Source organism: Heteronotia binoei, chromosome 15, assembly GCF_032191835.1.
Source record: "Heteronotia binoei isolate CCM8104 ecotype False Entrance Well chromosome 15, APGP_CSIRO_Hbin_v1, whole genome shotgun sequence".
Lineage (NCBI taxonomy): Eukaryota > Metazoa > Chordata > Lepidosauria > Squamata > Gekkonidae > Heteronotia > Heteronotia binoei.
In genome coordinates, this window is record NC_083237.1 from 26,799,041 (window position 1) to 26,811,014 (window position 11,974).

At 46.2% G+C, this 11,974-nt stretch overlaps 1 protein-coding gene across 5 annotated transcripts in view; it reads right to left on the minus strand.

Moving 5' to 3' along the window:
• The window catches only part of BRSK1 (BR serine/threonine kinase 1), a 45,793-nt gene extending 41,546 nt beyond the window's left edge, over window positions 1–4,247 (minus strand). For 3 of the 5 annotated variants that reach the window (XM_060256091.1, XM_060256088.1, XM_060256089.1), the window contains exon 1: window positions 3,683–4,246. In XM_060256091.1, coding sequence (XP_060112074.1) covers window positions 3,683–3,800 — 118 coding nt within the window. In that variant the 5' untranslated portion in view covers window positions 3,801–4,246. Of the gene's footprint in view, window positions 1–3,682 lie in introns of all 5 variants that reach the window. The other 2 variants (XM_060256087.1, XM_060256086.1) reach the window with 1 other exon arrangement.
• Window positions 4,248–11,974: the final 7,727 nt, after the last annotated feature.

The following is an 11,974-nucleotide window of genomic DNA, read 5'->3' on the forward strand; positions in this document are numbered from 1 at the left end:
TACCCCCATTTCCAGGGTCAAATATGTGTGTGTGCTAAAAGTGGATTCTAGATGCTGAACCTGTTGTTTTCTTGAAGGGCCACTTTGAGAAAGGAGTGAGGGATGAAGGCCTGGTACCTCAGCAAATTTCCTGAAAACAATCTGATACCAATGAATTATTTTGTCATTTTTTACTGCCACTTCCGGTTGGCAACTGCTTTGAATTGCATCTCCGAAGGGCCAGATTTGACTGGTGAGCCTCCAGATGCCAACTCCTAATCTCAGTCGACTCCAAGGAGAATTACACAGTTCTAAATCCACTGAAGTTAATAGGCTTACAAGGGTATAACTCTGCTTAAGACTGTGTTGTGAATGACTGTCACTCTTTCTCTATTAGCCAATATTCCACAGGCCCCATTCAGCTCCTCCTCTATCCTTTCTGTAATTAAATCTTAATTTGGTCCCCCCAAAAAGATCTAAATATCATTGTTAATCTCTTCTATGATTCTTTAAGTGTGCTTAGACCTCAAAACCACAACAGCATTACAGTCTTTTTAAAGGAGGAAAATATAGACTGAGAGAGAAAGAGAGCAGGGTGCTTTCCTATCCCCCCTTTTTAAAAAACTCTGGATAATTTACTAGTCCTTTAAGACCCCCCCCCTTTTTTTTTTACAAATAATAACAGTAGTAACTCTAAAACTGACCCATCTGCTCAAAGTCACACACAGACATGTCAGGCCAAGGCAATCATGGGCATACACATAGTGGCTGCGTAGATGTGATCTGGGAAATCCATGGTTCAAGTGTCCCCTCTGCCACAAATTCACTAGGTAGCATCGTCATGCCAGTCAATTATCTTCAATTATTCCCATCTGCAGGAATAACAATGCTGTCCTACCTTACTGGACTGTTGTAAGGATTACAAAACGATATTTGTTAAGCACTTCGAACACTAATTGTGTTAGATAGTAATAACAGTTACTGTCGTTATCAGTGTTCCCTCGAAGCTGAGTTCGTGGGAGCTAATTCACAGTTTTTTAGCTGTAGCTCACACATTTTTGTCTTAGCTCAGGAAAAATAGCTTCAGAGCAAACTAATTTATACAGTAGCCAAATCTCTCAGTCACAACTTTAATGCCAGTAGCTCACAAAGTAGAATTTTTGCTCATAAGACTCCACAGCTTAGAGGGAGCACTGGTTGTTATTATTACTATTCCCAGAACCACAAACACTACTACGCCCCAAGCTACACTGTCTTCCAGACAAAAGTGCCTCCCCCAAATCTATTTAAGATAATTCTAATAACAAAATCGGAGTTTTCTGGTCACTGTAGCGTTGTGTCCAGCAGAACTGTCAATGAACGGCACGCATTGTGATGGACTCAATTCATCATTTTTTTTTCTAGTCAACTTTTTTGTTTTTAACTTGCAAGCTGCTTTATAAACATGTGCATACTTCTTCAGTCTGCAAACACGCACCACTTCCTTCCTTTCCCGCCCCAGGAGAATCCCAACTCAGCATCTTCAGGGCTGCGAAACACAAATGAACACACAGTCCAGCAGGAATTGAGATGTATACACTTTTTTTTTAAAGAAAAAAAATTTGATCTCTGCCACTGATGTCCCTTAGGTGACCTTGGGCATGCCACTTCAGTCATCTCCTACCAATGCATTTTTTACTACATGAAAGGGTCACATAAATAATCATGAAAGGAGACAGTATTGCCAGATACACTTCCAGGCGAAAAAGGAAACCCTCCTCTGTTGGGTGGAGGCATCCATTTGTTTTGTTGTTTCTGGTGTCTGTTTCTTTTGGGACACAGGAAACAACCTGGTCCTTTCCCTCCTCCTCTTCCCATCTATAGCCCCATTTAGTCGGGAAATTCCTGAAACATCTTTGCACAGAACTGCCTCTGCCGCCACACTGAAGAAATGATTATTCAGCAAAATCCCATCCTCTCTTCTCCCCTCCTGCCTCTTCCATTTCTTTACCCACCTGCTCCAAACCTTTATTACAGTCATGCTGGGCTCTTTTTTTTACATTTCTAAACCTCCAAAACATGGGCAAGCCCCCCCTCCCCTGTCCTGGCACACACACACCAGTCTTGCCTCCCCTTGTCACAGTCTTCTTCGCCACTGCAGTAATCGGTTCCCTTTTCAAACCACAATACTCATTGTAACACACCGAGGCTCTCTCTCTCTCTCACACACACACACAAATTGAGGGATTCAGACAGAGAGAGGCCTTGTGGTTTGGGTTTTCCTGCATCATTGCAGAGATAGATGGGTCTCCCCCCTTTCCAACCAGCGATTAACCATCTCCGAAAAAGGAAAGGAAGCTAAAGAAGATGAATTTTTTTATTGCCTGGCCTTGGACATTTAGTCAAGCCGTGTCTCTCTCATAACCTACCGAGAGCCCCTGTAATCTAAACCACACAATCGAATCGGCATCCCTGCAGAGAGTAGAAAACTCTTTCATTCATCCAGAGTGCTGCAGCAGGAGAGGATTGGAAGAGGGGGGGGGGGAAGGCAGAGAGAATTGTATAGGCCTCTCCACAACACGCACCGGCAGCATCCCTCTCTGGGCCGTCCCTCATAAATACAGGATCTCAGCAAGGTAGAGATAGGCAGGTGAAACGGAGAGGGGGTTTATTGGTCTTTCTGTGAGCTGCTATGGGTTGAGGAATCTGGGTGTCACACATTCAAATCAAGTTTTTTTTTCTCTTTTTCCTCTTCGTCCCTAACCAACCTTGGTCACTGCAGCAATTTTTTTTTTAAAGCTATTGCTTCATCTCCAGTGCTCTCTGCTTCTGGTCCTTCGCCGGGGAGATACAGGCACCTCAGCGGAGGCTGCAAACCTGACCTGTTTGGAAAGGATGAGTGACCCACTGGTGTGTCCTCCACCCTCCCAGGTTCTGTCTAGGAATAAGTATTTGTGTGTGTGTTTGTATGTGTGCACACACCTCTCTGCTACCTCGCACAGCGGATTCAGAGAACCTCACAACAATCCCAAAACAACATCTGCTGCTAGGGATGTCTTTCTAAAACACACCCTTTCCAAAAACAAAAAAATCTGCATTTCTATCAGCCACCATGTAAAATAAACTCTTTCCTGAACAGGCACTCCAGGCTAACTCCTGCACATCCAATAAGCAATGCCCTCTCTCTTCTAACTACAACACCAACCATTTGAACATGTACGTCCTTCTGACCACCACCAACACCCCTTCTGCCAAATTTACTCTTCTTTCCCAAGATATCTAGCTGCCCCGGCAACCTCAGTCTTGTACCTTCTTCTGACATCCCCCTCAAATCAGCTCTTTGGTTTCCCACTTTGGACAGCTGGGTACTCCCCCAAAGAAACTCCAGGAAGGAGGAATCCAGCCTCCTTCCCACCAATTTATTTTCTAGACAGGCAAACCTCCTACCCTCTTTCCCTGAACTCCTTCTCCCACCTTCCTTTGGCCATGGGACATGAACACTTCCAAACACATCTTTTATTCATCAGCCTGGGCCAACTTAACCTCGATCATTCTGTCAAATTACCCCTCCCCTCCTTTATCCCTGTATGCTGGAGAAGGCCAAGGGAAATGGAATTTTTCTCTGCCACCGAGGTTGTCCCATGGTTGTGCCCATTCCCGTGGCGTGGGGGGGGGCTGCCCCTCCCACCCAGCCTCATAAAGAGGCAGGATCTCAAGTACTCACCGGTCTGTCCTTTCCCCAGTGTTTTCTCCAGCCGGTAGGGCCCCACGTACTGAGCATGCTGCTGGGTCTGTTGTGGCTGGTAGGGGTGGACCCCACCTGCTTCTTTGCCACTGGACATGGCTTTTGTCTGTCACCTTCCAAGCAACAATAAGAGATGGGGGCCTTGGGGGGTAGGGTGGGGTGGGGAGAGGCAAGGCAAGGCCCCCGATATCGCCCTATAGGGACAATACCGGGGCCGGCATCCTGATGGGTTTAGGGGGAGGGGGATGCATCAGGGAGGGGGAGGGAGGAGGAAGAGGGATGAAGGATGCTACAGTCCGGGTACCAGCATCCTCCCGCTGGTCCAGCCACCCCCAACCAAGGATGCTGATGTTGATGCTGATACTGCTGGGGATGCAGGATGCTGGCGGAGAGCTTCCTCCGGTCTGGTCCTTCGCCTCCTCTCACTGCAATCTGAAGGGATCTCTCGAGCTCTCTCCTTACATCAGCATCCGGGCAACTGGGTGACAGACACAATCTGGGTTAACCCTTGGCGGAACAAAGGCAGCGCCTCCTCCCCAGGCAAGGGAAAGGGGTGGGGATTCGGGGGCGGGGTTGAGGGGAAGGGAGGGGGAAGGGGTCGTCAGGGAGGGGTGCAGCAGCTGGGTGGGAGGGGATAAATTAGGGTGCTTTGCATCTGAGAGGTTTTATGGGAAGTGGTGTTCCATTGGTGTGATTGTGTGTGCCCGGTGGTGTAGGAGATATTTTATGCATACAAGATGTAGGTGTGTGTGTGTAGGAGAGAGAGAGACAGAGAGAGGGAGATAGCAACTCTGCGGTTTTGTGGGAAAGGTATTAATGCAACTGTTAGAAAGGTTGTGGTTTTGGGAGAGGTATGAGTGTATGAATGATTTTTCATGTACATGCCTGTGTGATAGTGTTGACACAGGTGAGATCAAGGGTTGTCATGGTGTGTGCAAGAGATGGAAAGAATAACAGGACTCACAGAGCTTTTTCTGGGACAGTAAACGAATGCTATGTATGAGTTTGAACATGTACCTGTAAACAGATTTGCACAGCTGTTTGTGTTTTGCTTCTCAATTTCTGTCATTGAGTACCTGTCTGAACTGACATCTTCATCCTGCAATCACAGTGTGTTTGGGGATGCTTGACAGATAGGCTGAGTTAAGCATAATTATGAATTTGTTTCTGTAGTACTCAAACAGGGGTGCAGACCCCATCTTGGTGAGTGCTGCGATCACCTGGGAGGAGTGGGTATAATGTTGTAGACAGGAATAGGATCCTGAGGCAGGCAAAGGCTTGGGTCCTGGGATGCCCCAAAGAAAGGCAGGTACATAAATATTTTAAATACAATAAATAACCTGAGTTAGATGGGTTAGATTACTGTATTGCCTTGTGCGTTGGCCTGCCCTTGAAGACTGTTCTGAAACGTTGACTGGTTCAGCATCAGAAAACATAGGGTTTAAGCCAGGGGTGTCAAACTCATTTGTTATGAGGGCCAGATCTGACATAAATGAGACCTTGTTGGGTCAGGCCAGGTCAGGTCGGGCCAAGCCATGCAGGGCCGGGTCATGTGTGTACCTATTTAAGATTAGGTAGCAGAGATATAACATTTAAAAAGAACACAGACAAACACAAATATATATATTTTTAAAAACTTAAAACTTGTTTAAAATGTTAGCACTCCTGGCAAGGCAAACTATTTCCCCTTCCTCCCCAAGGGAGGAGCCTTAGCCAATGGAGAAAACAGAGGTTTTGCTCTGTAGCTCCTGTGCGATTCAGCAAGCCTTGCAAAGCAAGCTATGACGCAGAAGGAAGCAAGAGAGAGGGAGAAGGAAGAAGATGACAGCCAGTTGCTCTGCTCGGGGGCCTGATTTGGCCCCCAATCTGCATATTTGATACCCCTGTTTAAAGCACTTCTAACTGGAGTTGTTAAAGACATCTCAGTGGCTTTCAGGCTGTTCCCAAGCATAATTGAGGGATCTCATTTTGACATATAAAAACCAGATGGCTTCCTGAAGGGTCACCTTTTCCAATATGAATCTGTTAGTTCTAAAGATCCATCTCAAAGCTCGCTGTCACGTGGGTAGTCCAGACAAGCCCAATTTTGTCAGATCTCAGAAGCCAAGCAGGGTCGACTCTGGCAAGTACATGAATGGGAAATCTCCTTGGAATAGTGGGAGATGGGGGCAGGCTGTATTCAGGCACCTCCCCATAGGGGGTCAGTCACGAAAGGTCAACATGACATGCAGGTATGCAAGCGCACACACACACACTACAATTTTTTTTTTAAAAAAAATCCAGATGCCCCAGGCTTCAGAAATTAGATGGATGGTGCTGCAAGAGCAGGTCTTTTTAGTGTAGATGGTCTCCAACCATATATTTTTAAAGATTTCCCCTTAAATCAGAGGTACACACTCTAAATAAACAGCCACATTTTGCGATTACCATCAGCCAAGAGAGTCATCTTTCCCTCCCTGGCAGGATGCCTGCACCTCAGGGAAACTCATCGTTTACCTATTTCAAAATAGCTTAGCTGTTTCAAGGTGGGACTGGGAACAACTTGTCAACCACAAGCCCTAGTGGGTAAGGGCCTTGCCCTTTCCTGGAACGGGGGGGGCGGGGCAGGAGCTATTTTGGAGAACAGTACTCAGAACTACAGGTGGCACGCCAAAGAGCTGCATGCGGCTCCCAAAGCACTGAGTATCCCTGCCTTAATCCCATTTTGTTTGCCAGTACTTTTAACTGTTGATTTTTCTACTGCTTCTACCTCCTCCCCCCACCCCCCCCAACTGGTTATGAGAGACAGCACAGTCTAGTGGTTAGAGTGTCAGACTAGAATCTGGAAGATGCAACTTCAAATCCTCTCCTCTGCCTTGGAAACTTGCTGGGTGACCTCTGACAGGTTACTTTTCCTCTCTCTTCTGTTAAGCCTACCTCACAAGTTTGTTGTTATGAAGATCAAAGAGAGAAAGATGTTATAAACCTCTTTGGATCCCCATTGGGGAGAAAAAAGAGGTATGTATGTATAAATAAATAAAATGGTAGTTTGATTTGCTGTTTGCTTCCATTTTACTTTGCTTTTTGTTAAATTTCTAATGTTGCCTTTGATGTATTGTTTAATTGAGAATTTTATTTTTTATCGCAAGCTGCTTTGGATATTTTGTTTGGAAAAAAAATTATAAATCTTCAAAGAAAAAAACTACACAAGCAAGTGGTCATGTTGAATTCCTGGTTCACATTTGGTTTCAGAGGTGTAGCTGTTTGCTCCATTTGTCCCACCATCACATTTGGGGAATTTTTTATTTTGTTTTAATGGTTTTAGGCAGGTGCGGGGTTTTTTGAGCAGGAAAGCATAGGGACTTCTGGCTGGCTTGGCAGCAGGGGGTGTGGCCTAATATGCATATGAGTTCCTGCTGGGCTTTTTTGTAGAAAAAAGGTTTTAGGAATGTTTGAACTTTTAAAAAAAATGCAGCATTTTTATACTGCTTTTTGGCAGAAAAAAGGGGTGGGGACTCTTGATGTTGTTTTTAGATTAACAGTTTTAAAAAAAAAACCATTGAAACAATAACACCCTACAATGAATTCTAAAGCATCATAGAGCAACCTATCTATCATTAACAGCATAGTGCTGCCCAGCTCTAAAAGATTAAATTCCCATCTCAGCTGTTCAATGGAATAAAAGTAGATTCCAAAGTGCTGGGGCAGCCACTCAAAAGACTCTGCTCCTGGTGTATGCCAGTCTTGCATCTACTTGATATGACATTCAAAGTACATTCTCATTGGCAGATCTCAAAGAGTGAGAGGACTTACATGGAAACAGATGTTCTCTTAGGTACTCAATTGGAATCTGTAGGGCTTTGTCGATCCAACAGTACCTCATATTGTCTGGAAACATATAGGTACTCAATGCAGTTTTTGAAGCAGCAATGTGCTTCAAAATGTGCTTACTGCTACGTAATGTGCTCTCACCAGCAAAGGACAAACAGCAGTGTTTGCACAGTGCACTCGCTGGTCCTCCTGGACTATACAAAGATATACCCATATGGAGTCTATTGCAGTAGTCTAATATATGGTATGTCACTAAGGCATAGATGGCAATATCTTTACAGCAACAGAAGCAGATAAAAGGTTCTCCCGGTCACAGCCACCATCAGATGTTCTGGCCACAATCTTGAATCCAGGAGAATCCCTACGTGACAAACCTGATGCTTCAAGGAGTGAGATCACCCACCCACTAGACAGCAACAGTCTTGTGTACCATCCTCAAAAGCAGTGATTTTCAGCCCTTCTTTTGGGTCAGGAAACCTCCGTTCCAGGTTGTGATTGCTTGTAGGCCCTCACCTTCCTCTCCTTGCCCCCAATTTAAAAGTTTAAAAATAGTAATAAGTAATTTATTTAATAATTTAAAAATTCCAAGGCAAACAACCACCACAACTTGTGTACTGATGAGATGTTGTAAGGAAGAAAAAATATATGAGGTGGGACGCTGCAGAAATTCATGGAAGCCCAGGAAAGTGCTTGAAAAACCATCCTATGCTTTTCCAAGAGTCTTTCTCATATACTGTGGTTTTAACAGGAGGATTGTGAAGTTGTGGCTAAACCAGATAGCATTTCTCCAGCCACAGATGTTGTGGGGTAACAACCACACTGAGTAGTGAAATCACATGAGTTCATGGAAAAACAGTGTCCCCTCTTTAGAGGGAAAGCATTCCTCTTTAGAGGGAAAGCTGCAAGAATATCACAGATTGGCCAATGCCTGTCACTTCAACAGCCTGTGTCACTAGTCCCACTTCTCAGCTGTTTTGAAATGCTGGCCCCTGAAAACATGTTTGTGCTGATTCTTTAAAAAGAAGAAAAATCAGAGTGAGGTATGCTCACTCTCAGCAATGGTCAAGTGCACATCTCTTCCATTTTAAAAAAGTCCCAAGAATTTTCCACCTTATTAAGGTGCATTCTCTGTATGGTGTATGTTTTGAACACTCCCTCAATATTATAAAACTCGTATGTCAGGGAGAAGTGTTGCCATCAAACCTTATGTTCTCCTCTTACATGCTACGTTTCTGAAAGCAGGAATGGGTCTTTTTTTTTAAAAAAAATAAAATAAGAGCGGCAGTGGCCAATGTAAGAGCCATATAGAATAAACACTGCTTAATGTAAGAGCCACCACATAGAAGAAACATCAGATGTCTGAGAACTGGAAGACATGAACGTCAGAGGTTTGAGAACCACAAGTCAGGAAGGGAGGGAGGGAGGAAATAGATGGGGAGGATGAGGGAGAAGTGGAAAGAAAACAACTTTAACTTTCATTGCCTTCTCCAAGCCGTTGGCCAACAGGGTGGTGGGGGCTTCGAGAACCAAACACTACGTGTGAAAGAGCCACATGTGGTTCCCAAGCCGCAGTTTGGCCACCCCATGATAGAGGCTTTCTGACAAACAGCGATGTGGAGACAGGGTGTGGAGAAAGTTCTCTCTCTCCCTCTGCTGTGATACAAGATCTTGGGAGCCACCTAGTGAAACAGGTGGTGAATAATATGGGCAATTTGCTATCACAAAACGATTAGGCCAATTCGTGGGAGATAAAACTACCAATGGGCTATTAACTACGATGGCACCGCCAGGTTCAGGAGCAGCATCTCTCTGAATAACAGTGGGGGGAAGCAGTGGGAGGGGGCTGTTACCTTTTCCCTGCTTGTGAGCTTCCTGAAAGCGACTAGGATGGTGGAGCAGACCGCCTATTGCTGTGGTCTGTCGGGATCCTCCCAAAAGGGTGATCCTTCCACCTGCAACTCCCTCCGCGTGGTGCGGCCGGTCTGAGGCCACTTTCCCGCTTGCTTCTGCCACGTGGCCCTTCCCGCCTGGCAACAAAAGCGCCAGCGCCAGGGTGGTGGAGGAGGCGGTGGCGGCTGGGTGAGTTTCCCTGGCCCCTTTGCAACAACTTGCCTTCAGTCTTTTGCAGCCGGGATCAAAGCAGGTGAGGCCGGGGAAAGCTGCAGCCGGCGGAACGGGGAGGCGCGGCTGCTACGTGGAGGGGAAGGCGGCGCCGGCCCCTCAACTTCCCAGGGCCGCAGGGCAGAAAGCGACGCGAGCTGCGTCTCCTTCTCGCTTGCTCCTTCCCAGTTGTCGGGAATGAAATCTGAACCAAATCTAGGCCAATGTGTTGAAGGACGAAAAGACAGTGCCTCGGTGCGTTTTTCGGGGGGGGGGGGGGGCTTTTCTCACCTCTTTGTGCCGCAGAAGCCGAGGATTGGGTTGCCAGCCCTTGGAAGAAAGCAGCAGGCTCTTCACTCTTGCCTGGAGGCTCGGAGGATGGAGGCCTGAAGAAAAGTTCTGGAGACTCCTATTGGATCTTCCTACAAGTCCACTCCCAGCTGCTCTGGCTCAAGATACCATACCTGCCTCTGCCTCAGTATGGCTCGCTTATACCGCACCTTTCCACTCTGTGGTATACCCAATTCTCCCTTGTTTGCCCCACAACTGTCCTGCAGAGTAGACTAGGCTAAGAGAAAGTGGCAGACTCAGGATCACCCAGCCAGCTTTCTTAGTTGAGAGGAAGTCTGACCTTGGCACTGTCCTTGTCCAACTCCCAAACTACTTGTATCAATCAAGCTAGTAAAATTAATGCAGAGCAGAAAAAGTATCCCAAGAAAGTTAGCCATGCCACAGGAGATAGCATGGGTTTCACGTACGCACATGTTTGTATGCATGGTTAGATTAAAACGTCATTTCCCAATGTTCTTCATTAACTAACTGTTTATTTGAAATATTTATCTGCCTGCCATTCTCCTAAGCAAGCTGGGATATGAGGAGGTAGCAGTAAAATACAATAAGGCCATACAAACTCATGTAATTAAAATATTTAAACAAAACACTAAAATGACAGTAAAAGTATCTGTTGAAAGCAATGGGGTGCCCATATTCCCTAGGATCCACATGCAGACCACCTCCACCACCCTGAGCCTGCTTCAGCAGGGAGGGCGGGATATAAATCAAATAAACTCCACTCAAATGCTCCGTGGAATAGTTCTCTTTGGGCAGATAGCTGTCTCGCCTCAGATTCCAGGGCACCAGTTAGGCCTGCACGGGGCTGTTTCCCACTTAAGATACCACACCTGATTATAGCGACCAAAACCTGTGCTTTCTCTGCCATGGCTGGTGGAGGGGGCTCTATGACAAGGTGGGGTGGCGTTTATTCATTGGAGTTTTCAAGAAGTACTTATTCATTGGAGTTTTAAATGGGGTGTATGCTGGCTCAACCTTGATCTGCATGATCCAGGCTAGCCCAATCTCATCAAATCTCGGAAGCTAAGCAGAGCTTAGCTTTGTACCTGGATGGGTGATCTCCAAGGAACACCAGGGTCGTGATACAGAGGCAGGTAATCTCTTGAATGTCTCTTGCCTTGAAAACCCTATAGAGTCACCATAAGCCAGCTGTGACTTGATGGTATTTTCCAGCACCACCTGGCTAGCTCTTGGAAACTATTTATTACTTCAATTTATATCCCGCCCTCTCTGCAAGCGGACTCAGGGCGGCTTACAACATCATAAAATACAATCAATCCAATAAAACATATAAAACCATAATTTACTTATATCCGTTTTAAAACCATTCTATGGCGCTGTTTCAGTACAGTATAGGCGGTACTGAATTCTCGACTGTGATCGCCAGCATTCTATAAGATGTCCGGTGGCAGCCCTTTTTCAGTCAAACAGCAAAAGCCTGTTTAAACAGTTCAGTCTCACAGGCCCTGCGGAACGCAGACAAATCCCGCAGGGCCCTTATGGCTTCTGGAAGGGTGTTCCAAAGTTCTGGTGCTGCCACCAAAAAAGCCCTGGATCTCGTCACACATAGCCTGGCTTCTTTTGGGCCAGGGGCAGACAACAGATTTTTTTGTCCCTGATCGCAGTGCTCTCTGGGGGATATATGGGGAAAGGCGGTCCCGTAGATAGACAGGTCCCTGACCATAAAGGGCTTTGAAGGTTAATACCAACACCTTGAAGCGAACTCGGAACACAACAGGCAACCAGTGCAGCTCCCTCAGCACTGGCTGAATGTGCTCCCATCGCGGCAGCCCCATTAACAGCCGTGCCGCAGCATTCTGCACTAGTTGTAGTCTCCGGGTTAGCATCAAGGGTAGCCCCATGTAGAGAGCATTACAGTGATCTATTCTTGAAGTGACCGTAGCATGGATTACCGTCGCTAAGTCGTTGCGCCCAGGTAAGGGGCCAGCTGCCGTGCCTGCCGAAGATGAAAAAAGGCAGATCTAACAGTGGCTGCTACCTGGGCCTCCA